The sequence below is a fragment of the Engystomops pustulosus genome, chromosome 5, assembly GCF_040894005.1.
Source record: "Engystomops pustulosus chromosome 5, aEngPut4.maternal, whole genome shotgun sequence".
Taxonomy (NCBI): domain Eukaryota; kingdom Metazoa; phylum Chordata; class Amphibia; order Anura; family Leptodactylidae; genus Engystomops; species Engystomops pustulosus.
Window position 1 is genome coordinate 150,678,195 of NC_092415.1, and position 27,649 is coordinate 150,705,843.

Consider the following 27,649-nt stretch of genomic DNA (forward strand, 5'->3'; position numbering starts at 1 on the left):
GGCCGCTACTGATTGCAGCATCAGTGTCAGCACTGACCATGCCCATTACAGCAAGAGGCTGATAACGACTGACTGTCTGCACAGGGGCAGCAAACACCATGGGCCAAAACGTTCCTGTACGTCATGGAGATAAACAATAAACAATGCATTTTTCTATGTAATAGTAAACAAGAGTGATGTCAAGTATTGTGTAAATCTTATGCTAGGTTTAACACTACCCCTGCTAGGCATTTCTGGAAATTGTCACATTTTTGGCCAGAGGGATTTTTACAATTTTAACGTCTGTATAAATAAAACACTGACATAACAAAAAAAATTACTTTTATAGCAATGTGCCCCAAATACAAAATATTTAGCTCAACACCTCCTAAGTGTAATAGAGAAACATGTAAAATTCATAGATACCTTAAAGTCATATGTTCACATGAATAAAACATCACAAAATCACAAAAAATTAAATAACCAAAGATCTGTTTATAAAGGACATCTACCACCAGGATTGTAAACCAAGCACACTTACATGCTGGTGTGTGCCCAGTCTGTCACGATCTGTCAGATTTTAAAATTATGCAAATGAGCCAGAGATGTTTCAGTTTAAATAGTTTTTAATGGGGACTGGAGCCCTCAAGCTCATTTGCATATTTTTTTAGCTTTTTATTCTTAAAAAGAAGGGCATAAAAAGCTTAAAGAAAAGTGGATCCTGCTGAAATTGTCACTTTAAATGTGAATATCTCCAGATCCCTGGCACCTAGAAACACAATCCTAGATTCATATGAAGGAGGAGACTCAGGGTGCAAAGGCTACAAATATTTAAAACAAGTTTTATTGCTTTTGGTCCTATCACTCAGTGATGGTTAGTGTATAATTCCAAAGTGTGGGTGGGCACTAAGTGAGCAGACAAACAGACACTTCAGTATTATTACGGGGTTCATCGCTTGGAATAACAGTTTTATATTTTGATAGTTCAGTAGTTTTGGGATGAGCTGATACCTAACATGTTTATGATTTTATTTGTTTACAAGAAACTGTATTTGTAGACCCCCTAAAAGGTGTCATTGTATTTATTGTATTCTACAATACAGTTGTATTGATTTATATACTTATATTTTGTGGGAGGAGATGCATTTTACAGATACAAGCGGTCCCCTACTTAAGGACACCCGACTTACAGACGGACCTCTCTGCCCACTGTGACCTCTGCTAAAACTCTCTTAATGCTTTACTATGATCCCAAACTACAATGATCAGCTGTAAAGTGTCTGTAATGAAGCTTTATTGATAATCCTTGTTCCAATTACAGCAAAAAAGTTTTAAAACTCCAATTGTCACTGGGGCAAAAAAAATTTTTGTCTGGATCTACTGAAGCGACTCTCCACAGACCGGGCAACTGTCAGCACCCTGAATAGCTGCGGAGCAGAGGTGACAAGGCAGGGAGATGGTTAGAAGGCAGAAGTTGGTTCACGGTTTGCGCTAAGGGAGCCTGTTCGTGCTGCGTGGTCTGCAGTTCCCGCTACCGGAGACCCTTGACAGCAGATTTCCAGCGATGTAAGTAGGGTCCGCTGCCCTCCTCCACCTTGCCTCCTCCAGTCACTGCCGAGTCCCCCTCTAGTACTGCTGGCCATGCAGGGTCGCAGCCGCGGCTCTGGTCTGTCGTGGCCCGGAGCAGTAGTCGGCCTTCATATATAAGGCGCACCGGACTATAAGGCGCACTTTGGATTTCTAAGGAAATCTTAGGTTTTCATGTGCGCCTTATAGTCCGAAAAATACGGTATGTTATTTATTTATTTTTTATTTCTATGGGTCACTATGATTACGCTGTTGCAATATTTATAAAGTGTATTTTTTATATTTTTGCCCAATTTTACAGATTAAAAACAAATTTGGTTTTCTGAATGAGAGCCTATTTTTTGCATTTTTTGAGCGTTGTTCTTTACAGTGGTATGATTTTGGGGGCAGGTAATTTTTTGATCACTTTTTAGAACAATTTTTGTTAAGGGGTTTGATGAAAAGTTACATGTTACAATAAAATCATGTTACAAAAACACAGAATATTTTGGAGGGGTGGTTGTGGTTTTTATACTTTATTAGTTATTTCTATAGAACTGTGGGGTTTTACAGTCATATCATGCCAGAAGCAAGTCCCTACCACCATGCCCTACTAGTACATCAAATATCGGATAAAGGTTGCTCTCCAATTGTAACTTATAAATCCAAAGTATTGGTGATAAGAGGTTGACCGTTTAAAGGGGCTGTCTACTTTCATCAAATAATTGATATAGTTTGTGTGATTAAAAGTTATACAATTTTGCAATATACTTTCTGTATCAATTCCTCCCTGTTTTCTAGATCTCTGCTTGCTGTCCGTAGAAAACTTCATTGTTTACTCCCACAAGATAGAAATCTGTCCATGCTCATGTAACGGACACGCAGGAGCCGTTATCACACAGATGTGATTACCCTCTGTTATAATAACGGCTCCTGCACCTGCATGTCCATCACAGACCATCATAGACCATGTCTATCCTCTGGGTGTAAACAATGAAGCTTCCTACAGAATGACAGCAAGCAGAGATCTAGAAAACTGTAAGAAATTGATACAGAAAGTAAATTGGAAAACTGCAAAAAACAGGTAAAACATTTAGCTTGAATAGAGTGTGTGCTCAAATGCTATTAAGGTTGCCTCCAGGCCAGTATTACAATGGCCTGGCTTGTATTTTCTCTTTTTCTGCCCCATTTGAATCTGGTATTTTTTATTTGTGAGCAGCAACTGGAATGAGAGACCTTTAAGCCATCCCCTACAGTGCCTCGTATTTCTGAATGCTGCACCAGGTTGTGGACACTTTTATGAGGTGGAAAGGTGGAAGTCCTAGATAGTTTGCAATGGTTTCATAAGAAACCCGGTAGCCCACTCTTGTAATCAATAGGGTTCCTAGCATTCTGAAATTCTTATCCTCTCAAAATACAATAGGTTTCATAACTAGAAGACTCCTTTTTGGTTGTGGTCCAGGGAAGCTCTTATTGATGTATTTTTCTAAATTCACCTTTCACTGTTTCAAATAAAACATTGAATGACTGTAAAGAAAAAAAATAAATCCGTTTTTTTAACTGTAGGGGTTACGGTTAAGTTGTAAGACAGATCTGGATAAACTACATCTCTATAAATTTCTGTTTCAATCTGCTTCTTCATAGACATTTATTATGAGTATTGTTAAACAGTTCGGATTATCCTTTTGAGAAATATATCACAGGATATTATGTCTTTGACTTTTTAAAAAGCTAAAATTGGCTTAAGATGCTGACTGACTTTTTCAAAGTCTGGGGTTCAGCAATGACTATGTCCTGCAGATCCACAGATGGTTAATGAAAAGCAAGAGATACCAACATGGAGCTAGCTTCTTCAAAGTGTCATACACAATGGATAAGGATGATGCAGTCGTTGTGTCCTTCCATATTGCAGAAACATGTACAATATATGTGCACTGCAGGTGAAATCTATTGTATGCTAGGAGGCGTTAGACATTGGTCTTTGTGTTCCGCATTAAATAGGTGCCATGAAAAGCCAACTTTTAATCTCATAGAGACATGGGGCATTGGAATTGGTAAAAAAAAGATGAAAAAACCCCATGTTTTTATGGCTGACTACACATCTGTTCTGAGCATTGAAAACAAACAGAATATTTTAATCTGGATCAATGCAAATACAAAGCTAATTAACTCAGAATGATTAAAACTAAAACAATTATTCTAAGTCGTAATCTTTAGTACATTCACTGATCCATGACATACAGGCTAACCACCGGTGATGATGTGTAAATGCAATTAAATAACAAAAGGAACAACGTTCTACGTGTCAAGACCAGAGGTGGTTGTAAATGTGTATGGCAATAGCACTAAGGCCTCTTTGATTTCATGCACATCACCTTGTGCTGTTTGCAAACAACTGCCCTTGTGACGTTATTTGCGGTCTATGGGACGTTGGCGGGTGAGCAATGCTCACACCGTCGATGACCATTAAAAAATACCTTGCCTCACCACAAATCCATGCAGGAATAACAACAGTTGTATAATTTCAGCATGTTTGCTGGGTGGTGAGACATACACCGTGCCTCACCGTACTGTGAGAGTGCACAATAGAAAGATATGGGGGCCACGGGCGAGCTGCAGTTTGTGTGCATGAGGCCGTGAGTGTCATATTCCAGGCTTCTTTTATGATGCCTAACAATAGTGACCAAGCCTATTAATAGAAGAAAGAATCAAAAGGCAAGAGTCACACATATCTTGTATAGGATGAGAATGATTATGGTCATTTACAAACTGGAGAAAGACTGAGCCCAAAGTGTGTAAAGAAGTCAGTAATAGGTGGTAGTAAAGGAAATCTACCATCACATCTACCATGGATAAACCAGTGACACTCATAGATCACCGCACTAGGACTGTGGTAATCTTCTTATAGTTGTGATCCATGGCCTCCTTCCTTCAAAAAGCTAAATGTAAAATTATGCTAATAAGTCAGAAGGGCTCTGGGGGTGTTACCAGAGCCTCTCCATGGTGCAAATTCATAGACTGCTACAGTGTGCTGAAACTTTGTTTGGTACAGTGAGATCACATCAGGCAGAGGGAGGGTGAGAGTGGGTGAGAGTGTAACAGCCTTTGAAATTGCAGATTAAAAGTTCTCCAGTCACAGCCCCCAGAGCCTTCCTGGCACATAAAAATAATTTTAAAAGTTGATTTGTAGCAGAAAGGAGGACATGGATAACAAATAAGAAGAATCTTACCATAGGCACAGTGCCTGAATCTGGAGTAAGTGTCCCTGATTTATAATGTTTGATTTTGATGGCTGATTTCCTTTTAATTCAAATATGTTAAGTGTCATCTTACTACATTTTTCCCGCTTTCATTGTATACTTATGACAGATTTATCAAACGCTTTTCTCTTTTTCTACTTCCTTTCGTAACACTTTTAGGCACTTTGGTGAAACTTTTTTTGTGACTTTTTTACCCACCCAGCAAATATCCATTGTTGCTCCTGATTGTATACAGATGGTGGCTTAAATTTTGCAGAGGTATATTGTAAGAAGGGTTACTATAATGCTCATCCAGCAGGCAGAGTGATCATGTAATTCTAGCTGATCATGTAATTCTCTCTCGCTACATCATGGTTAATAATGCAGAAACCAATGTAGATAAAAATTTTAGTGTCATGATGGGTCTGATGAGAGCAGACAGGAGGACTGCAGGGAAGAACATGTCTCACAGTCTGTGCTTCATATATGTAAAAGCAAAACGTTTTTTCCTGTAGTATTGCTGTAAATAAAATCACATCAGAACAGTTTTTAATTACATATAGCTTTTGACAGAGCTGAGCTAATCCTTAAAAGATGAAAGGCTGCAGCATAGACCTTCCACTGTAACTTAAAACCTGCCACAAAGTAAAACACAATTTACAAATTGGAATGCAAATGTCGCAGAATACGTAATCCGGGAATCTGCAAATAGGCTGGAATTTTGACGGTTCTGCAATCAAGACATAATTACCTTTGTTCTATAAGCAGATTGTTTAGATCTGTGAGACTTTGCAGTGGTACAAATTGCATGTTACATAAGCAATAAATGAAAAGGGGAAAAAAGTATGTGTCTTAAGTAATCCACATTTTGAAGATGCCTATAAATAAGTGCTAAAAAAAACAACTAAAAAACAAATGGATTTATTTTTAGGGACAATTAAATGTTTTATAGTGGATTAAAATAAAAGGAACAGTCTATGTAATGCTGTATTTCTATTAAGACACAGAGCCACACTTCATTCCATCCTTTATTCAAAATAAATAAATTAATAAAATATATATATATATATTTTTTTTTTTCAGTAGTCAACATACCTAATTCCACTCCAGGTACCATCGTTGCTCCATTCCTCTCTAAATAAGAGAGGGAACGCTTTCATCAGGTTCTTTTAAAGGGAACCTGTCATCAGAAATTGAACTAATAAACCACTACCAGTATGTTGCTACACAGTTGAACACCTTCCAGATTGTGTTTCTATCATTGCCCAGAGTGGTGGCATCATTCAGAAATTCAACTTCAAGTCAAATGTAAATTGGTTTTATCAAGTCAAAGAGGTGGAGATTTTAACACTGATTTTCTCTCCCTCAGAAAACCTCATTCACTGTAATTGATGGTCATGCATCCAGAGACATCACTAACCAGATCCGCTGAAGTCCCATGCACAATGTCAATCACAGAAGAGGAGGCATGCAGAGCCCCCCCCCCTTGACTTCAGAGTTAAACTCTCCGCCTCCTTGACTTTGTACAACCAATTTACATCTCACTTTTTTTTTTTTTTTATAATTGTATTTTTATTATCATTTTTCAAAGAAATGTAACAGAAAAGTTAACATGTACATATTGCACAATAAAGTTTTTCAACAACAATACAACCAAAAGACAAGTTTCGTCTCAAAAGACCTCAACAGCTTGAATCTTCCATTGGTGTATCAGGACCCTAAGCCTGACCGTGCAGTATTTTTCTAGTATTTAGACATTTGCCCAGGATGACATCTGCATTACATCTAATCGGTTGAGGTGGGTTGGGGGGGGGGGGGTGTCAACGAAAGACAGTCATACAAACACACCATGACAACAATTAACAATTGGGTAAAGACAAAAAGGGGATGACCATATCACTCTCCTCCTCGTGCTCGCTCCTCAATCCAGTAGCGATCCCAGCGTTCCCAAGTTTTATCAAAGAAGGGGATACGATTATTCAGAGAAGCGGTCAGGTACTCCATACTACGAGTCTCCCTCACCCTAGAGAGAAGGTCCATTCGGGAAGGGGGGGCTTGCCTTTTCCAGAATTGTGCTACCAGGCACCTTGCGGCTGTGAGTATGTGTAGGCTCAATTTTGTAGCCGTCTTGGCCATGGGTTGAGGAAAGACATTTAGCAAATAAGATAGTGGGGAGAGTGGGATGTCCACCGCTACAACCTCCCGCAGGAGAGACCTAACCTCCTGCCAGAAAGGCTGCACCAATGGACATGTCCAGAAGATGTGTTGGAGAGTTCCACCAGTTGAGCCACATCGCCAGCAAGTATCCGGTGTATCTGGAAAGAGCCTGTGTAACAAGGACGGGGTATGATACCACTGCAACATTAGTTTGTACTGATTCTCCTTATGTGTGGTACACAAGGAGGTTTTAGCCGCTCTATTCCAGATCAATTGCCATGTGTCTTGGGATATTGGACTCCCCACTATGCTCTCCCATTTGGCCATATACAGGTGTGCAATGGGTTCATCTGAGCTTGGGTGTAATAGGATCATATAGATGTCGGATATAAGGCCAGAAGTGTGGGTGGCGGTTTTGCAAATGTGCTCAAATGTGGTGGGCGCCGAAACCATCTCGGTACTGTTTAGGGACTGTAAAAAGTGTCTGATTCGAATGTAGTGAAAGTTTGCCGTATGCGGGAGATGGAATTTATCCTGTAAGGCAGTGAAAGGTAATATCTTCCTGTCTCGGTAGTCCACAATATCTGCAAACCTAAACAAACCCTTCTCGTGCCAGGGTTTAATTTCCTGCCCTGCTCCGGCTTGTTGCATGAGGGGGGTGTGTAAGAAAGATTGCATGGGAGAGCACTGAGAGACCAGTGGGAATCTGGCCAAACAGGCCCTCCACAATTTAATTGTGAATGAGATGGGGCCTAGTTGGGAGTCAGGTAGCTCAGGTGCCTCTTTAGGCCAGAGGTAAGAGTTAGGGTGAAAAGGAGCCAGCCATAATTTCTCTATCTCCATCCATTTGGAGAAAGCCAGCAAGTTGGACCATGCTGGGATGCGCCGTAGATGTGTTGCCCAATAGTATCTGGTTATATCTGGTACCGATAGGCCACCCTTCGATTTATGGGCGATGAGGACAGTCTTGGAGATTCTATGTCTCTTTTTTGCCCAGATAAAGTGTACTATGGATGCTTGCAGGGACCTCAGAACCCCTAACGGGACTGGGACTGGTAAGGTTTCAAAAAGGTAAAGCAGCTTGGGCAAGATGGTCATTTTAACCGCTGCTATCCTACCAAAAAGGGAGAGGGGGAGACTATTCCAATTGTCAAGCAGAGTCCTTATTTCCCGGAAACTGCCGGGGAAGTTCTGTGCATAGAGCGTATTGTAAGAGGGAGTCAATTGTATCCCCAAATACTTAATGGCATCCGCTTTCCAGTTATATCTAAATGTGGTCTTCAGTTGGTCTACCAGTGATTGGTCAAGATTAAGAGGCAAAGCCTCCGTTTTTGAAGGGTTTACCTTATAACCAGAGAGACGACCATACTGCTGCAGCCGTGCCTGCAAGTTGGGTAAAGATATTAGAGGTTGGGTTATAGTTAGTAAAATATCATCCGCAAATAAAGACAGTTTGAATTCCTTATCTCTAACCATAATACCATGGATATTAGGATCTTGTCGGATGATGGAGGCCAGAGGTTCTATACAAAGTATGAACAGGAGGGGAGAGAGTGGGCAACCCTGGCGGGTACCGTTCCTTATCCGCAAAGGTGGGGAAGACGCATGTGGGAGCTTAATTTCAGCTGTGGGATTTGAGTATAACCCCCTCAAAGCCTGGAGAAAGGGACCTCTTATTCCAATGTGTTCAAGCACTTGAAACATAAAGGGCCAGCTGAGGCGATCAAACGCCTTCTCAGCGTCTAAACTGAGGATCAGAGCCTGGTCTTTTTGTTTATTAATTACATCTATGAGATCAATTGTTCTCCTCGTGTTGTCACCACCTTGCCGCCCTGGTACAAAGCCTACCTGATCCTTATGGATTACTTGGGGGATCCATTGAATCAGCCGATTGGCCAACAATTTTGTGAAAATTTTTAAATCTGCGTTCAAAAGTGCAATTGGCCTATAATTAGCACAATCAGTTGCATCTTTCCCGGGCTTGGGAATAAGAGTGATGTAAGAATGCGTAAAAGTTGTAGGCATAGGCTCACCTTGTAAGAATGCATTAAATACCTTTGTCATATGTGGCAACAACACAGGGGAGAAGGTTTGATAGTAAAGATACGTGAGCCCATCTGGGCCTGGGGATTTGCCATTAGGCATTCCATTAATAACCTCCTCTATCTCTTCCGATGTTAATTCTGAGCTAAGTGTCTCTATAGCCTCTGAGGGGATTCCAGGGAGTGAGCAAGAATTCAAAAAATCCACTAGTAGCGTTTTTCTAAGGGTCTCGTCCAGTGGCAGAGTGTTTGGCAGGGAATACAGTTTAGCATAGAATTCCTGGAAACGAGAGGCGATCGCTCTCGGGTCATGCAGTAAGTTCCCCCCGGAATCCCGTATGAGATGGGGGGTTTGGTGGTCCCTTTTCTCCCTCAGTTGTTTTGCCAGGAGAGAATGGTGTTTGTTCGCTTGCTCATAGTACCGTTGCTTAGTGAACACCAGCAATTTCTCAACCGCCTGGGTCTGGACCTCTCGTAACTGTTCCCTGACCTCAATTAGCTGTTGGAGTCTCCTCCTGGTTGGTTTAGCTAACAAAGCTGTCTCCTGCCTGCCAATCTCCTTTCTTAGTTCCTTTTCCAGATGAGCTCTATTTCTTTTCAGTCTGGTTCCCTGTTCTATGCAATGACCTCGAAAAACCGCTTTATGAGCTTCCCACATCACCGGGATAGAGGGGATTGAATCCTCATTAAACTGGAAATATTCCTTTAATGCCCCAGTTAGCTCCTCCTTAATCAGGGGTTTTTTAAGAAGGGATTCATTTAGGCGCCAGTGACATACCCTAGTTGTAGAGAGGCCCTCATTCAGCTGCAAGAGAACTGGCGCATGGTCTGACCACGATATATTCCCCACCTCTGCGGAATGCATCATTCGCAAGAATTGTATATCTCCAAACCAATAGTCTATACGGGTATGGGTGCCATGTGGGGCAGAATAAAAAGTAAACGAACGGTCACCCGGGTTACCCACCCTCCACAGATCATACAGGGCAAATCTCCTGATGACTCTACGGAAGGCCGCTGATGTAGTACTTTGCGATCTCGTGGCGGGATTGGAGTCAATTGCCAGCCGATCCATATTTTCTGAAAAAATGACATTAAAGTCCCCTCCTATCAGTAGGGGTGCTGCTGGGAGTTTAGCTAATTTATTCAGGACTTTGGTAATGAAGCGGACCTGTGATGAATTGGGGGCATATATATTGCACAAAATTACAGGCAAACCGAACATTTTACCCTGGACAAAAATAAACCGGCCCATGGGATCTGATGTCACAATGTCAGGTACTATGGGGCACGAGGTTGAAAACAAGATCGCCACTCCCGCTTTTTTGTTCTCAGTGGACGCCATGTAAGATACCGGGTAAAGATGTTTAGCAAAATTAAAATTCCCTGTCGCATCGTAATGTGTCTCCTGCAAGAACACCACATCTGCCCTACTTCTCTTAAGCTCATTGAGCGTAAGTCGGCGTTTGCGAGCAGAGTTGAGCCCTTTCACATTTAATGTCAAAAGCTGAACCATGGTGAGTGGTTATACACGGCGGAACAGGCCCTGAGGGGGAGAGGGGGTGGGAATGGCCGTGCGCAGCTTATGTAGTAGGCTCTGGTATGGGGATATAGGAGGATGACGGCGTATGAAAGCCTAAGGTGTCAGTAACACTAGGACAAGGGGTATGACAATGGGGGGACAAAACACACACACCACAAGACAAACTATCAAGACGAGTAAAAACAAGTAAAAAAGTAATAAGAAAACAAGGATAAACTTCCAATTCTATAACCAGGGAGAGGAAAAGCTTCCTGACCCTGGTGTAGGTCTATTCAGCCGGTCTACCCCTAATGTGGGGGAGTATAGTCGGCTGATCTGGGTTCACCACCTCCTGTGGAAGCCCTTGGTCAGGGCCAGAGGGTGGGATCCAGAGAAGACCCACCAAATGGGGGAAAACGTGGCAATGGAACCTGTTGAAGGAAAAAGATACGTCAATTATAGTACTATACAAAACTTGAAAAATTAGATAAATCACTAACTATCCAGGGACTAGCCCCGGTGCCCTTGTGCATATTACTTCCCGTATAACTAAGGAGGGGAAAATACCCCTAGTATATGCAGACACAAGCAGACATAAGACCCCCTACAAGCAATCAAATGCAAGAACCCCATAAAGGATATGTATTCAACAAGCATCCTCTTCTATTCATAAGAGTCCTGGGATGGAGCTCTGGTTCGTGGTCTTCGTCTCTTTTGTTGCGGTTGATTCTTATTTTGTGGTTGGCGCATTTGAGGGGGGAGACTCCCCCAGTCATCCAGTCGCGGGGTCGGGATGTTCCAGATGTCACAGAATTCCTGCAGTTTCTCCATCACAGAGAGCGTTGCCGTGACTCCATCTTTGGTGGCAGACAGAGCAAAGGGGAAATTCCAGCGGTAGGTTATATCATTCTCACGTAAAATATCCAGCAACGGTCGTAGGATCCGCCGCTTCTGAAGGGTGATCCCAGAAAGATCCTGGTAGAGTTGTATGGCATCTCCGTTAAAAACAAAGTTCTTGTTTTTCCTTGCCGCAAGCATGAGGCGTTCCTTTAATTCAAAGTCATGCACACAACAGATAACATCCCGCGGGTTTCCTCCCAGTGCTTTAGGCCTTAATGCTCTATGAGCTCTATCAAGCTTCACCTGTGTTTCCGGCTCCCCCAATAGCGCTGAGAAGAGAGCTTGTAGCGTGACACGTACATCCTCTTTGCCCTCCACCTCCGATAGACCTCTCACCCGAATATTGTTACGTCTTCCTCTGTTATCGAGGTCTTCCAGGTGTCTGGCCATTTCTTGTAGTGTGACAGATTGAGAGTGCACAGCATGTTGCGTATGTGAAATCTGACGCCTTGAGTCCGCCTGTTCAGCTTCTAAATTATCAATTTTCTGCGTCATGCACTGAATATCACGTCGTACCTCCAAAATTTCAGATTTGAACGCCTCTTTGACTTCAGCAATTAAAGATTTAAAGTCCTCTTTAGTAGGCAAATTCTGGAGGTGAGCGTGCCAGTACGGTTCTGAAGTCGGTGGTCTCTTATCTGGCATAGTGTCCACACCACAGTGCTCAGGCGATGATTCCCACTCTGGGGAGGGTGCAGCATAGCGAGTGAGAGTGGGGGTAGCACCCAGATCGTCTTCCATTATATGCGATCTGGGGATATATGGCATTCCAGGGACAAATTCCCCTGGCTGTGGCAACTGGGGGGATCGCAGCAGGGGGTCCCCAGGGTGTCTTCCATGTCCTCCATTTTCTCTCTGGCCTAGCTTCTTTGGGCCACAATCAAGGTCTGGGGATGGTGCAGGAGATAAGGCCTTACCTCCAGCATGACTGTCTCCCGGGTCGGGATTCTGCTGAAGCTCCTCATTCTGGCGCAGCTGCGCCGTATTCTGGCGCTGCTGCACCTCATTCTGGCGCTGCTTCACCTCATTCTGGCGCTGCTGCACCTCATTCTGGCGCTGCTGCACCTCATTCCGGCGCTGCTGCACCTCATTCTGGCGCTGCTGCGCCTCAGGGGAGCTGCGCTGCTGGGCTGGCTGGGGGCCAAGATGGCGGGTCGGCGCGGCGTGCGAGGTGTCAGTGGGAGCCCTGCGGTCCTTATGTGTAGGCGGTGCTGCGGTGGACACCGCTGTTCCCCGCTTACCCGCGGTCGGCTTCGGAGCCATGCTGGAGGTCTCCACGAGGTGCGATCCCGGGATCTGCGCGCTGTCGGGCCTCCGTGCAGCACGTGGTCCTGTGATGGAGGCGGCTGTGGAGCGGAGGAGGAAGCGGGTAAGTGGCGTATCGCCTACCCACTCCTCTTTCTGGGGTCCCGGGGGCTTCTCTCCCCTTCTGGGGGCCTTCTTCACTTTAGGGGCCAGGATCAATCCCCTCCTTAAAGGCTAAAACGGCACCGGGGCTGCGGAGCTCCTCTACTGTGCGGCCATCACGTCCAGGGTCCAGCCACGCCCCCTACATCTCACTTTAAAGTTGATTTTCTGTATAATTCCACCACACTGAACTATATAAGAAACAAAAACTAGAAAGCGTTTTGCTGCCTGACAATGATTTATTAGGCCAATTACTGTTGACAGGTTGCCTTTAAGTCAATGACCTGCCTCACTTTGTTTTGCCAGTTGGGGGAAGTGGAGGGCATATATTTATGACTTATAGAGAACCAGTCAACAAGTTGGGGTATACTAAACCTCCTTAGTGTCCTAATGCACCAATTGTTTGGGTTTCTAAACCTGCCTATGCCATGCCTTATCACTCCAGGGAATCCTGCATGAGATCGTAGAATTTATGTTCATTGGACAACACACAGTCACCAAAAGTCTCCAGAGATCTAATAGACATTAAAAGGAGCAGTTGTTCTTGTATATATGACAAATAAATATATGCATATTAGATAAAGCTTGAAAGCACCCGTACTGGTATCATTTATTGAGTTTTTACTTAAAGGGGTTTTCCCATAAAAGAAAATTCTCAAATTGCAATCCCATAGTGATAAAACAACAAACATAATTTTTAACCCTTTACTTCACAATTTACTCAATTTTATTGCTGTTTTAGCTCATATCACTCCCAGGGCTGCTCATTGTAAAATACCAGGGCTGACAATCTGGTTTATATACACTTTCATTTACCTTCTGAACATTGTACTAGTATCTAACTCATAGAGAAAGAGGAGACAGATCACCGATGATGAGATCCAGTAGATGCCCATAGCACATAATGACACAGTCAGCTCTCCTACTACATCTCTGCTATTCCATAACACACTAGATCTGCTGTTCCCTCCTGCTGTACCTTCCGCTGTGCCTAAACAACTTATCTGTATGTAGCTTGGATTTGTCCCCATGCTGCCACAACTGCCTCAGGAACTGAGATTCTGTGTCTCAGTGTGCAGCAGTGAGTGAGCTCCTTGCTGACTACAGGGGCGGAGCTACAGTGCAGACAGGAAAACTCAGCAAGCAGGGTTATCACACAGGAATCCAAGATGGCGGCCCAGCCTAAGTCAGACGTTACAGGGACGTGTATAGGGGCAATTAAAATTGCGTACACTGGGACTGATAGAGACAGGTTGGACTTATGTCTGTAAAAAGTCTTATTTTTGCTAATAACATTGAATCAGAAAATGTGTCATTTTGTTATCCTGAGTACGTGTAAGAAACTTGTCTTCGTGGGAGCGCCCCTTTAAAGGGGTAGTATCATCTGGGCTTTCACATTCAGCTTCATTAATCTGCCATGTATATACATTTCTTCAATTATATGTTATTACATTTTTTACCTGTGTGAAGATAATTTCACATAAATGTAGTCATATGGTCCCTTAGAAACAAGACTGTGTCCTTGGATACAGCCACCTCTGCTGGAGTGATTGCACAAGGAAACATAAAGTTCCTGAATATTAAACGTCCAGGAGTTACTGCACGTCCCACACCCGTCCTGTTGTAATGATTGCTGAATCCAGGTGGTCAGGCAGGGCTCTATAGCACATGTATGGCCACTTCTGCCAGAGTGTGGAGTGGTCGTAACCAAGGAAGGGACAACATGGCTACATTTATGAGAAATTATCTTCACACAGGAACATTTTTTTAATAACATACAATTGAAGGAATGTTCACATATAGCAAATGAACTAAATTAAATGTAAATGCTCAGATGGAATAACCCTTTAAGTCTTAGATTTCAGTATACTGAATATTATGTAAAATAGATACAATCCAATAAGTCAATAAAAACTGCAAAATGCCTAATACAAATATTAGCACAACAAAGTAAATACCTTTTGGTCCAAGTATCCGGATTCAAACCCCGCTCAATAGCAGCATTTTCAGCCGGCAGTCCAAATGCATCCCAACCCATTGGATTAATGACCTGACAGATAAAAAAAAACACACAAAAATGCTAGTCCTTGGAGACATACTTGGAAGACAAGGATAAACAAAGAGGTTAAAGGCAACCTTTTGTCATGACACAGATTTTCTTCTAATGACAGGTTTCAACAGCCTTTTTAATACTATTTCCCAATTTTCTTTTACAATTAACATTACTGCTTCCACTCACTTTTAAAAGTTGATAAAAGTATTTCTGTCTCCCTGCTGAAAAAGAGTATTGAGTGAAGAGAGCATGTGTCATTATCTCCTCTCTGCTCTGCTAATCACTCCCTCCAACTCCCTCCCTCTTTCTGACCTGACAGAGTCAGGCTAGCTAATGGCTGCATGAAGAACAGGGAGGAGAGGCAGGAGAGAGAGAGCTAGCAGAGCAGAGAGGACATAATGATGATGACTCAATGCCGTTTGCTGGCAAGGAAAAAGGTATACTTTTATATACAGGCAGTCCCCGGGTTACATACAAGATAGGGTCTGTAGGTTTGTTCTTAAGTTGAATTTGTATGTAAGTCAGAACTGTATATTTTATCAGTGTAATCCCAGCCAGAACTTTTTTGGTCTCTGTGACAATTGGATTTTAAAAATGTTGGGTTGTCATAAGAATCAGGATTAACACTAAAGCTTCATTACAGACACTATTGATAACTGTTACAGCTGATCATTGTGGCCTAGGACTAAAGCACAATAAATTACCAATATCCAGAGGTCTGTTTGTAACTAGGGGTCGCATGTAAGTCGAATGTTCTTAAGTAGGGGACCGCCTGTACTTTTAGAACGAGTTGAAGCAGTAATGTTAATGATAAAAGCAGATTGGGTAATCCTGATGAAGTCAATGGAAGTCAACCAGCATTGTTGAGAACACAAATCTATAAACATGGTTAGGTATCTGCCTGGGAAATCTATGTAATTATTCCTTTGTGTGTTAGTAGCAGTAGAACCGGTAAAAAAATGGATTTATATTCCAGGATTGTGGCTGGACTTGGAGCACTGGTATGTGAGGTCTCTTAATTGAACACTGTACAGCACTTGCCCATGCAGGGCAATTCATTGTGCAAGGTGTGCTCTAGTTTCAAGTGTGAAAGGCAAAACATATTACCGCTTTTTATAGAATGTTTCTACTATATTGCCCTCGGAGCCAGCTGTATTTGTCAGTACAGAAGATATGGAGGGGCGGGGGGCATACTGATATCACTGAGGAAGCTAACCTGCTAACAGAATGGAAAGCTCTTGCTCTGGCAGATTTACACGGACACCAATCATTTGAACGACCATTATGTAATACCATTATTTCCCTTGCCCTCTATGGCTAGTCATAGCTTCCACTGATGTGTAAGATTTATGAGCTGGGTAAAGTTAAATGTAGAAAAAGCATAACAACCCTATTACTATCATTGTGCAATTATTATTGTGTAATTAAGTGTTAGGCGCATCAAGAAACCTTCAGTTCCTTTAGTGTAACACAAATCAATGCTAAAAATTCTAAAAGCAGAACATAATTTCTACGTTATTCTCTATACGCATTCCCCATTCTCTTTATCAAATGCTAACCATATAAAAAGAAAATGCTTTAGCTTTTACACAAAACAAACACAATTATTACCCATAGATTAACAAGGGAGCAGGCATAATAACATGGCAACACACTAGATATTTTCACAATGTAATAAATACATTTGAAAAAAAAAACATTTCATACATAGCAAAAAGTATTTACCGTATATATAAATACAACATTTTTTCTTCAATTCCAAACAGCAATATTTTAAGAAGTCTAATTAACTCAATATGTTTTCCACCATTTTTACAGTCCAGCTCCACACAGAATCTTCTGTATTAGTGCAATTGACATTTATTGAATATCTCTAGGCATAGAGATGTATATGTCTGGGACATACCGTACATTTGGTGCCACTTTTAAATGTGTTTTCTGATCAGAAGACCTGATTGTGGTGTTAGAGCTAAATTCTAGTCTCCAATATTAAAGCCTCAGTGTCTCTGCTTTGCTACATTAACATCTCTGAAACCTGTCACAATTGAAAAGGGCAGCTGATATCATGGCCTCTGTTCTCTCAAATCTAGTTTGGGGATGCCAGATGCCAGTTGAGCTTCCTGGTAGATAAAATATAATAGTATGCTCATCGGAACTAGATTAATAACAATGTGATCCTGTAAAAATAAAGGTTGTCCCTGCACCTGATAAATCAATATGAATTGCAATCATTTGTTTTTGTTATCAACAAGATACAGATTATAGAATATAAGTTTTAACTACAAAACTTTAAAATTCAACAAAATTCTTAGGTTATAAACACACGTGCAGGTTTTATTGGGCCTTATCATGCAGGAGTGGATTCATACAAATGGGAAAGTAGCACCTTTCTATTAGGATCATCTTATTTTATCATACACTGAAGAGTAGGTTCCAAAATAAAAAAAAATAAATAGAGAACAAAAAAAAAAAAAAAATCACCAAAACCTGCACAACCAAAAATTTCCCTTACTGACTCACACCGCCACCAAGCATGCCCCGTTCACACCTCTCCATGCCAACTTGGTGTTAGGGGGGAAATGAACTCAATTCCTGGTGGTGTGCCAGGAATTGTGATTATTTCGGGGCTTATATGCCAGAAAAGTGGCATACAAGTCATCATAAATCTCCACCTGTAATTTGCACATAGCTACCCTGCAGAAGTCACTATTCGTTTTAGGAAAGGCCAGACAAAGGAAGTAATTAAAGCAATGGAGGCACCTAGAGAAGAATGGTGGAAGCCACTATCTGAGAACTATTAGTTTTTTGCTTGTTAGTTTTGTGATAAACCACAAGAAGTGCAATCTCTCACCTAGCTGACCATGCCAGCAAAATATTATGTAATGAAGCAATTTCTTAATTTTTTCAGTCTCCTAGGAAGAATAACAAAATAAAGCTATTTCTATTTTGTTAAATCCCACTTCACCAAAGCAGCTTAGGGGTCACGGTAAAGTCTCTGAGCTCCTTAATCCCCATCAAATATGATTGAAATTCAAGAACGGAAAGATAATATATTGGACAAAAGCAAAGCTCATTGATTATTCCAGTCAGTTCTAACATCTTCAGCAGTTCTGTGTAATACATATGGAAAACGACAGGACTACGTTAACACTTTCCTTAACACAGCCATTACATTAAAGGAAACCTGTCACCACCTTTTAGCTTTATGCAGGTTTCACTTACCGCTCTTTACATGAAATTTGAGCCACTGTAAAAATAACAAAAAAAAAACCTTTATTGTTGCCCTCTGTTACTAAATATCCAAACGTGGAGGCAAGTGAACTTCAGCATACAGTCAAGCAACCCTGTCTCCTAACTCACACAGCTTACCTGGTCCCCCTCATAATGGAGGGAGCTGAGAGACATTGGCTGTGTGACACATGTCGTAAAGAATTCCTAGGGGAGAGGTGAATGAGGATCTGATTTCTCTTCAGCGAATCACACAAAGATTGAGCTGAGCTGAATCACACACAGTCACTCTCTTTTTCAACCTCCTCATTCCCCCTTTCCTCAAAAATTCTCTATTGCGATTTTTCTCAACTGACTCATCACCCCCCCCCCCTCATGAATTCACTTCAGCCGGGTTAGCAGAGTCATTGTCAGTATAGAAACGGGGTATCTGAGAATATTTCATGACTGGATCTGTAGCAATAGAGGGCATCAATAAAAGTCTTTTTTTTAGAAGAATGGTGGCTCTAATCCAATGTACAGAGGTATCAGTGGAACATGTATAAAGGCATCTAAAAAGTAGTGAGTTTGGTTTAAGGAGGAAGGTTTGTCGGGGAAGCTGCCTCTAGAAACAGTATATAATGTGGTATTAGAGCTGGCAGGTCTATATTTATTAAAGGTCCAGCCTTAGATCACATCAATTTTAATGCATGACAGCACACACGTGTCCGTAAGTTTCCCTTTTATGTTCTGTAAGGCTAGATTCACATCACATAAATTGACATATTTTATCTCAAAAGACAATCCTTCCTGCCTCCATCTGACTAGTATACATTGGATCCTGCAGGAAAGACAGGATGGAAAGACGCAGAAAGTCTTTCCATCCTTATCCTCCTGCTGTGGGTCGTATACGCTCAGCCAAGACCATAGAATACTCTGGGGACGTGTGTTTAGTGTTGCATCCCTCCCCTGATTCACTGCTGCAGTTTTTCACTCCTGCTCCTACTTTCAATGGGAGGGAATGGAACCAGACAATGTATGCCATTTTATATGCATACAGTGGAATATGTCCCATTGTAAGGACATGTTAGGAATCCACCCAACATATCGGGTCGGGCATGCTCAGTAGCATCACAGCTGTTCTGATCATTCAGTCCCATAGCTGCCCCACAGTAAGGTTCGAACCATCCGGACAGCTGTGAACCTACTACGCATAGAAGCTGTCCTGTTCTAGCGAGCAAGGTGGCCAGGAATATGTGACCTGCACTAGCTATGACAGGCTGACATATTCCCTGTGGCTCCAGAGGCTGGATGCCTCTTTCCATGTGCCTGCGTGGCCACCGCTGCAGATAAGAGGCGGTGGCCATATCTAGTGTCAACACAGGGTCTTTGCTAAGGGGCAGGCAAGACCCATTTACAGTATATTACAGGCATATATTTCGGTTTTTCGTGACATGCTATACTTCATGTTAGCGGTAAAAATTCACCATTTTAGATTTCTAAATTATCTCCTTTTCAGGCAGGAGGTAAAACCAACATTTCCCATATTTCATGATTTTTGCACCGCTTACAAATCGCACATCGGTTTTCCAAATATTAAAGGAGATTTCTGAATTCACTTTTCATGGTTTTAAAGAGCTTGCAAATATATAAGAATCCCCCTATGAAACACCCCATTTTCATATCTATACCTAAAAACAGGGTTGTTAACCCTTTGAGATCTTTAAAGTACAAATGTAAAGTATAAAAACTTTTGCCTAACTCGGCACTAAGAAAAAATAAGCAATTCTCTAATTTCCTATAATTAGCTATCTGCAGCTGTATAGCACCAAGCTGAGGTTTTGCCTTGCCCCCCAGGCTAATCTCCATTTGCCAAGCTTTCTGATTGCCATGGGAAACCGTATAGTACAGCTAGAGACCACAGGAGGCTTGTTGAGATGGTCTGGAGGGCCTGTAGTGATGTCACATGCGTGTGACTCATCACATGCTTCAGGCTGGCCAATTACAAACTAGCTGTCCTGCATCATTTAAAAGTAATTAGTTTGATACAAAGGACCTGTAGTGATGTCACATGAATGCTACTCATCACATGCGTTAGATCGGCCAATTACAAACATGCTCTGCTCTTCTGACTTCAGTGGGGGGAGTTGCACAAACAGGAAGTGCCCAACCATATCAGAATTAGCTGAATCTGAATCTTATTTTATACATGCAAGATATATCTCAGGCTAGGATGAAGCCAGCAGCATGATACAGGTTTCGTTGGAAGTGTTAGCAAAGGCTTTCTCCAACTGTTCTCCAACTTGTCAGTAACTTTACAGTTATGCTTTAAACTAATTAAAACAAAATACAAAACAAATTTCTCCCGAGTGCAGAGACACCACACATGTGGAAGTTACTTTTTGAAAGTGTGCACAACGAGGTGCAGAAGCGGAAGAAGGCCAGTTCTGCCCTACAGGATTAAGCGTTTTTAGTTGGTTCCTTGGCACAATTTTTCTAGCTATAAAATATTTGTTTTTCCGTTAATGTTTCCATGTGAGGGCTTATTTTTTGTGGGATGAGAAGCATTTTAGTGATACTATTTTGGGGTGGCTATGTCCTATTGATAAAAATGTATTAACTATTTTTGTTGGGGTGGCAATAGAAAAAAACATCAATTCTATGTTATTTGTATTTATATTTTTTTTGTGTCCCCGTTTACCCAAAGTTATTTTTTTATCTGTATTCTATGGATCAGTACAATTATAGCGAAACCAAATTTTATATTTTTCTTTTGTGTTACTAATTTTGTAGAATAAAACCTAAATGGGGAAAAATCAAATTTTTCCAAGTGGCGTAATACTTTTATTTTTTGATCTATATAGCCGACATAGAACCTGTTTTTTCCAGGACATGTTTGTACTTTACCATTTTGGTATAGACACTTTATCACTTTTTATTTATTTTTTTTGTGGGACAAGATAGGTAAAAATCATTTTGTTCTTTCAATCGTTTTTGGCGTTTAAAAAAAAACAAAAACTGTTACACCGTTCATCGTGCGGGTTCCATAATGATTTTGTTTTATTGTATAGGTGACTACAGACATGTATAGGCAATGCCATACATGTGGGGTTTGTATCAGGATTTTCCCTCTTTTTTTAAAAGTCATTTATGTATGTATAGGGGTTTTGGGGCCATTTTTATAACCGTATATACTTGGTTGTGCTAAAAACTCTTACACTTAAGCTAAAAACCCTTATTCGGCTTATACTTAAGTCTATTTAAAAAACCTCACGTTTCCAATGCCAACGCCACGAGCAGGCTCTGGCTATATACTGGGGAAGGGGGGGGCAGGTGCTGGCTATATACTGGGGGGGGCAGGCACAGGCTATATACTGGGGGGGGCAGGCACAGGCTATATACAGGGGGCCAGGCACTGGCTAAATACAACGGGGCAGGCACTGGCTAAATACAAGGGGGTTGCTGGCTATATACAAATGGTTAGATGCATCTCTTCATTCACATTATGACATTTGCTATGTCCTTGTTTACTGCTTCAAGGTTTACTTCATCAAAACTTTAAATTATATGCTTAAAGGACATCTACCATCAGATTACCTGAAGGTAGATGTGTACCACCTGTTTCCAGATATCTTCTTTTGTTATATCTTAGAAGGGTCTATTTTCATCAAAATTTGAGTTTTAAAAACATGCTAATCAGATCGATGGCTATGTGAGTTGGTGATGTGACCAGCTCTAATAGCGGTCCATAGGCAGTGCCAGGGGGCACTGAAGCATGCATAATTTAGTTTGTGGCAGAGCCTCACGGTGCTCTACAGAACACCTCGAGCAGATAAGCACATTTTTAAATTCTAATTTTTACAAAAATGGGCTGTTGTAAGATATACCTAAAGAAAATTGCTGGAAACGGGCACATGACAAGAAGTTTAGTGGTACACATCTACCATCAGGTAATCTGATGGTAGATGTCCTTTAATGCTGTGTAAAACCAGCCAGAATATCTTCAAATAAAAAAGAAACAAATACCACACTCATTAATCCTTAAGCCCTTTTCTTCTTTGTCTGTCATGATGAAAACAAGACAATTTAGCCAGCCACTAGCTGAGGCAGGTCAATACTGTAATAAACTGGCTGTGTGGACACTTACCATGTCAAGAAGGCCCAGGAAGAAGAGACTGCCAGGAGACTCGAGAAGCATTGGTATGGTAGTATTTACTAAGAATGTTGCACTACTGCACTAAGTGTTGCTTGCCTGTGTATAATGCAGGGTGCACCAGATTCATGATTTCTGGCGCCCGTTCTTCACGAATCTGCCGCTCCCCGAATGGGCCCGACAGAGTGCACCACTTTTTTTCTGGTCTATCTTTAAAATGTGGTGTGAGACACACTTCTGTCGGACTTGCATGTTAAATCTGGCGCACAGACCAACTGAGCACCAGAACGGTCCCTAATTTGTGTTGCATGGCATCTAATGCAGCTGCGCCAAAAAATGGTGGTGTGCGACACATTTGTGGTGCAGACATTTCTTAAATACCTGTGCAAGCAGTTTACACTAGAATTGAAAGTGCAATGTCCACCAAAAAACTACAAAACCCTTAGTAAAGGTGTCCTAATTTTTTTTCCAGCCATTATGGCCGTCTTAAATTGCCTGCTAGTCATCCCCTTGAAATAATACATTTTTTAATGCATCCCTAAACATGAAAATTTAGTATTCATTAAGCTGAACTAAAGCTCCTTGGGTTAGCCCTTTCAATAATACAAAAAATAGCTCCTTTACGCCCACACATTTATTATTTGCATATTTGTATTCAGTTAAAACATTTAGTAAGAACAGTCACAATCTTTTTATATCTAAACCCCACTGCTTTTCACGATAAGTAGTAATGCTAGAGAATTGTAACAATCGGAATTTTATTTCCAGGGCAAATGTGATAAGTGATGACTACCCTGCGGGTCCTTATTATTATTAGCAGTCCAGTTCAGAATGTACTTTTCAGTGAAAAAATTTAATTTTAACTCTCTCTTACCAGCACTATATAAAATAACTTCCTGCAATAACTAGACTGGTCTCTGTAATGGGCAGGGTGATATGACTGCTGCAAAAAAGGATATGACTGATGGACACTTTCCAGATTCTCTTGACAAGTTAAAAGTGATTACAAGAAGCAAAGTTTTAATGTAGGTAGATAAACTAAATGATCAGCAGTAGAATTGATTAGAGAATGCATATTATCACTTTTATTGGAATACATAGATTTCAGTTATTCAGGTTTGTTGGCAATTATTTCAGCAAGTCCAAGCCCATGTTTATGAACAACTGAATCTACTATCAATGTTAAAAGGGCCACTAAAAGGAAACATTGCCAGGATAAGTACAACACCTAATAAGTTCACACATATTTTACCTACCCTGGTAAAGACACGTAACCCACTGGCAGCAGGACTCGGGACTTCCTGTGTCCTGCTGGCTTCTGGCGGGTGAAGGGGGCTGTGCAGTCATTGCTGTGTACACATCACGACAACCATTCCCTTATAAGTGGTTGGAGGGACTTGTGAATGTCTTTGGCACACCCCTCCAACCACTTAGTGGTTATCATGGAGAGTACCGTATTTTTCGCCCTATAAGGCGCACGGTGTCACAAAGGTCTGATTACGCTCTATAATACTAAAGAGGTTTCCTTTAGAATGACAGCAAACAGAGATCTATAAATACAGGGAATTGATAAAGAAAGTGTATTGGAAAATTATCTAACTTTTCCTTTCACAAACATTAACAATTACTTGCTGAAATTGAACAACCCCTTTAACACTTATGTAACTGTAAAGTATGCAGTTTCCCCACACCCTTTCTTTTTAGCATTGCTTGGTTGAACTTGGTCTTTTTTAACTATTCTATGTAACTTATTAAAACTTAAGTACATTTGTTATTTTATGGTTGCCCTAAGTTACCTGCATGCCTCTCATCTTCTGAAAGCGTGCCACTGTGTCACTCAGTGTGTAAACCCGAACATGGCCCATATGCAGTTTTCCAGAAGGATATGGGAACATTGATAATACATAAAACTTTGGTTTTGAATTCTGTAAAATATATGTAAAAAAAAAAAAAAAAATTATCTTAGTGCAAAAAAATACTTTGAATATTCTACATCACCAAGTGATGGTGTTGCTGTTTGCAGGCATACAGGGACTCCTTGCATCATTATGCATTATGATGTATAGACTCATGTCTACTGCACTGTGCTCAGTCTGTGGAATCTGTCCAGCACATGGGTCAGTCTCCATTGACAGAGCACATTCATGTGTAAGTTTTCATCATGTTTTCATCATCTCGCCACATTCTAACATTAAGACTTCCGTGCATGAACTGTGTAAGGCATGTATTGCAGCTATAGTTTTCATTATAAACATTTGTAGAAAAATACAATTTTTTTGATCACTTTTTATTCCAAAGTGTTAAAACAACAACAAAAATTGGCTATTGGGACTTTGGGACCTCATCACTTTTGATATTTTAGTATCTAGGTGTTAGTCACTGTGTTGCTGGATGAAAGATTTTGTGTAACCATCTAGTCATACTCTGGACCTTCAGAAAATGCTCCTTTTCTGTGGCCACACACCTTTTGTACTAGTCACAAAAGTGTATAAAAACCATATAAATCCTTGAATAATGTGACATGAGGCATTTTAGTTAATCAACAATATACCTCTGTCATGTTTGACACTTTCCTAGCCTTATGGGTACAATAATGGAGAAGTATAGACATAAAAAACAAAGGTATACTTACATCTAGTTCATTAATTGTGGTGAAATTGTCTTTTATCTTTTGATGCCAAAATTTTTCAACCCTTCTTCTTGTTCCCAATCCGTAAACTTTCTCCCACTGCCCTGTCTCACTGAAAATAGGCCTTGTGATTCCATGGCTTACAACTCGATGCCAGTTCTTGGTCAGTGCATTAAGTCTTCCTTTCAGATGACCACTACAATAAAGGCCCATCACAGCAGGGCCCATTCTTCATCTAGAGAAGCCCCTAAAAAATATTGAACAACATTTGTGATATTATTTTACACCCAAAAAAGGCAATAGTGTGAGTAAATATTTTTACTATTTGTTTGACACATATCATATTTTTCCTAAACATACAGAGTAGACAAAACATGCATTTACATGATAGTCCACTGTCCCCTATGTTGTCATATAAATAAAAAGCCCTTTAACCCCTTTAATGACCAGACCCTTTTAGTTTTTTGCATTTTGATTTTTCACTCTCCACCTACAAAAATCCATAACTTTTTTACTTTTCCATGTAAGGAGCTGTATGAGGGCTTGTGTTCTGCATAACAAATTGATCTTCATAGTAAAGGAATTTAACATTCCATACCATGTACTGGGAAAAAAATTGACATGTCTACTTTATTCTTTGGGTCGGTACAATCACAACAATACCAAATTTATATAGGTTTTATAATGTTTTCATACATTTACAAAAATGGGCAGCATTGAGTTCAAGTCCCATCCAGGTCAACATCTGCAAAGAGTTTGTATGTTCCCTCCGTGTTTGCGTGGTTTTCCACCAGGTCCTCCGGTTTCCTCCCACATTTCAAAAAAACATACTAGCCTGCAGCCCCCTGTCCCTAGTATACAGCCTGCAGCCCCCTGTCCCTAGTATACAGCCTGCAGCCCCCTGTATCCAATAGTATACAGCCTGCAGCCCCCTGTATCCAATAGTATACAGCCTGCAGCCCCCTGTATCCAATAGTATACAGCCTGCAGCCCCCTGTATCCAATAGTATACAGCCTGCAGCCCCCTGTATCCAATAGTATACAGCCTGCAGCCCCCTGTATCCAATAGTATACAGCCTGCAGCCCCCTGTCCCTAGTATACAGCCTGCAGCCCCCTGTCCCTAGCATACAGCCTGCAGCCCCCTGTCCCTAGCATACAGCCTGCAGCCCCCTGTCCCTAGCATACAGCCTGCAGCCCCCTGTCCCTAGTATACAGCCTGCAGCTCCTGCCCCCCAGTATACAGCCAGCAGCCCCCTGTCCCTAGTATACAGCCTGCAACCCCCTGTCCCTAGTATACAGCCTGCAACCCCCTGTCCCTAGTATACAGCCTGCAACCCCCTGTCCCTAGTATACAGCCTGCAACCCCCTGTCCCCAAGTATACAGCCTGCAGCCCATGCCCCCCAGTATACAGCCTGCAGCCCCTGCCCCCCAGTATACAGCCTGCAGCCCCTGCCCCCCAGTATACAGCCTGCACTGTCCCCTATGTTGTCATATAAATAAAAAGCCCTTTAACCCCTTTAATGACCAGACCCTTTTAGTTTTTTGCATTTTGATTTTTCACTCTCCACCTACAAAAATCCATAACTTTTTTACTTGTAAGGAGCTGTATGAGGGCTTGTGTTCTGCATAACAAATTGATCTTCATAGTAAAGGAATTTAACATTCCATACCATGTACTGGGAAAAAAATTGACATGTCTACTTTATTCTTTGGGTCGGTACAATCACAACAATACCAAATTTATATAGGTTTTATAATGTTTTCATACATTTACAAAAATGGGCAGCATTGAGTTCAAGTCCCATCCAGGTCAACATCTGCAAAGAGTTTGTATGTTCCCTCCGTGTTTGCGTGGGTTTCCACCAGGTCCTCCGGTTTCCTCCCACATTTCAAAAAAACATACTAGCCTGCAGCCCCCTGTCCCTAGTATACAGCCTGCAGCCCCCTGTCCCTAGTATACAGCCTGCAGCCCCCTGTATCCAATAGTATACAGCCTGCAGCCCCCTGTATCCAATAGTATACAGCCTGCAGCCCCCTGTATCCAATAGTATACAGCCTGCAGCCCCCTGTATCCAATAGTATACAGGCTGCAGCCCCCTGTCCCTAGTATACAGCCTGCAGCCCCCTGTCCCTAGCATACAGCCTGCAGCCCCCTGTCCCTAGCATACAGCCTGCAGCCCCCTGTCCCTAGTATACAGCCTGCAGCTCCTGCCCCCCAGTATACAGCCAGCAGCCCCCTGTCCCTAGTATACAGCCTGCAACCCCCTGTCCCTAGTATACAGCCTGCAACCCCCTGTCCCTAGTATACAGCCTGCAACCCCCTGTCCCTAGTATACAGCCTGCAACCCCCTGTCCCTAGTATACAGCCTGCAACCCCCAGTCCCCAAATATTCAGCCTGCAGCCCATGCCCCCCAGTATACAGCCTGCAGCCCATGCCCCCCAGTATACAGCCTGCAGCCCCTGCCCCCCAGTATACAGCCTGCAGCCCCTGCCCCCCAGTATACAGCCTGCAGCCCCTGCCCCCCAGTATACAGCCTGCAGCCCCTGCCCCCCAGTATACAGCCTGCAGCCCCTGCCCCCCAGTATACAGCCTGCAGCCCCTGCCCCCCAGTATACAGCCTGCAGCCCCTGCCCCCCAGTATACAGCCTGCAGCCCCTGCCCCCCAGTATACAGCCTGAAGCCCCCTGTCCCTAGTATACAGCCTGCAGCCCTATCCCAAGTATTCGATCAGTTATTTCACTCATGCTAATTGCAGCAATGTAAACCATCAATTTTTATTGATGAAGAAATG

General features: G+C 41.9%; 1 protein-coding gene across 3 annotated transcripts in view; it reads right to left on the reverse strand.

Annotated features, from left to right (window-relative positions):
* LARS2 (leucyl-tRNA synthetase 2, mitochondrial) overlaps nt 1-27,649 on the reverse strand; it is a 156,096-nt gene that overhangs the window by 120,542 nt on the left and 7,905 nt on the right. For 2 of the 3 annotated variants that reach the window (XM_072153401.1, XM_072153402.1), the window contains exons 2-4: nt 24,858-25,101; nt 24,022-24,150; nt 14,771-14,862 (exon numbers count right to left, since the gene is read on the reverse strand). In XM_072153401.1, coding sequence (XP_072009502.1) covers nt 14,771-14,862; nt 24,022-24,150; nt 24,858-25,082 — 446 coding nt within the window. In that variant the 5' untranslated portion in view covers nt 25,083-25,101. Of the gene's footprint in view, nt 1-2,316; nt 2,424-14,770; nt 14,863-24,021; nt 24,151-24,857; nt 25,102-27,649 lie in introns of those variants that run through there. The other variant, XM_072153403.1, reaches the window with a different exon arrangement.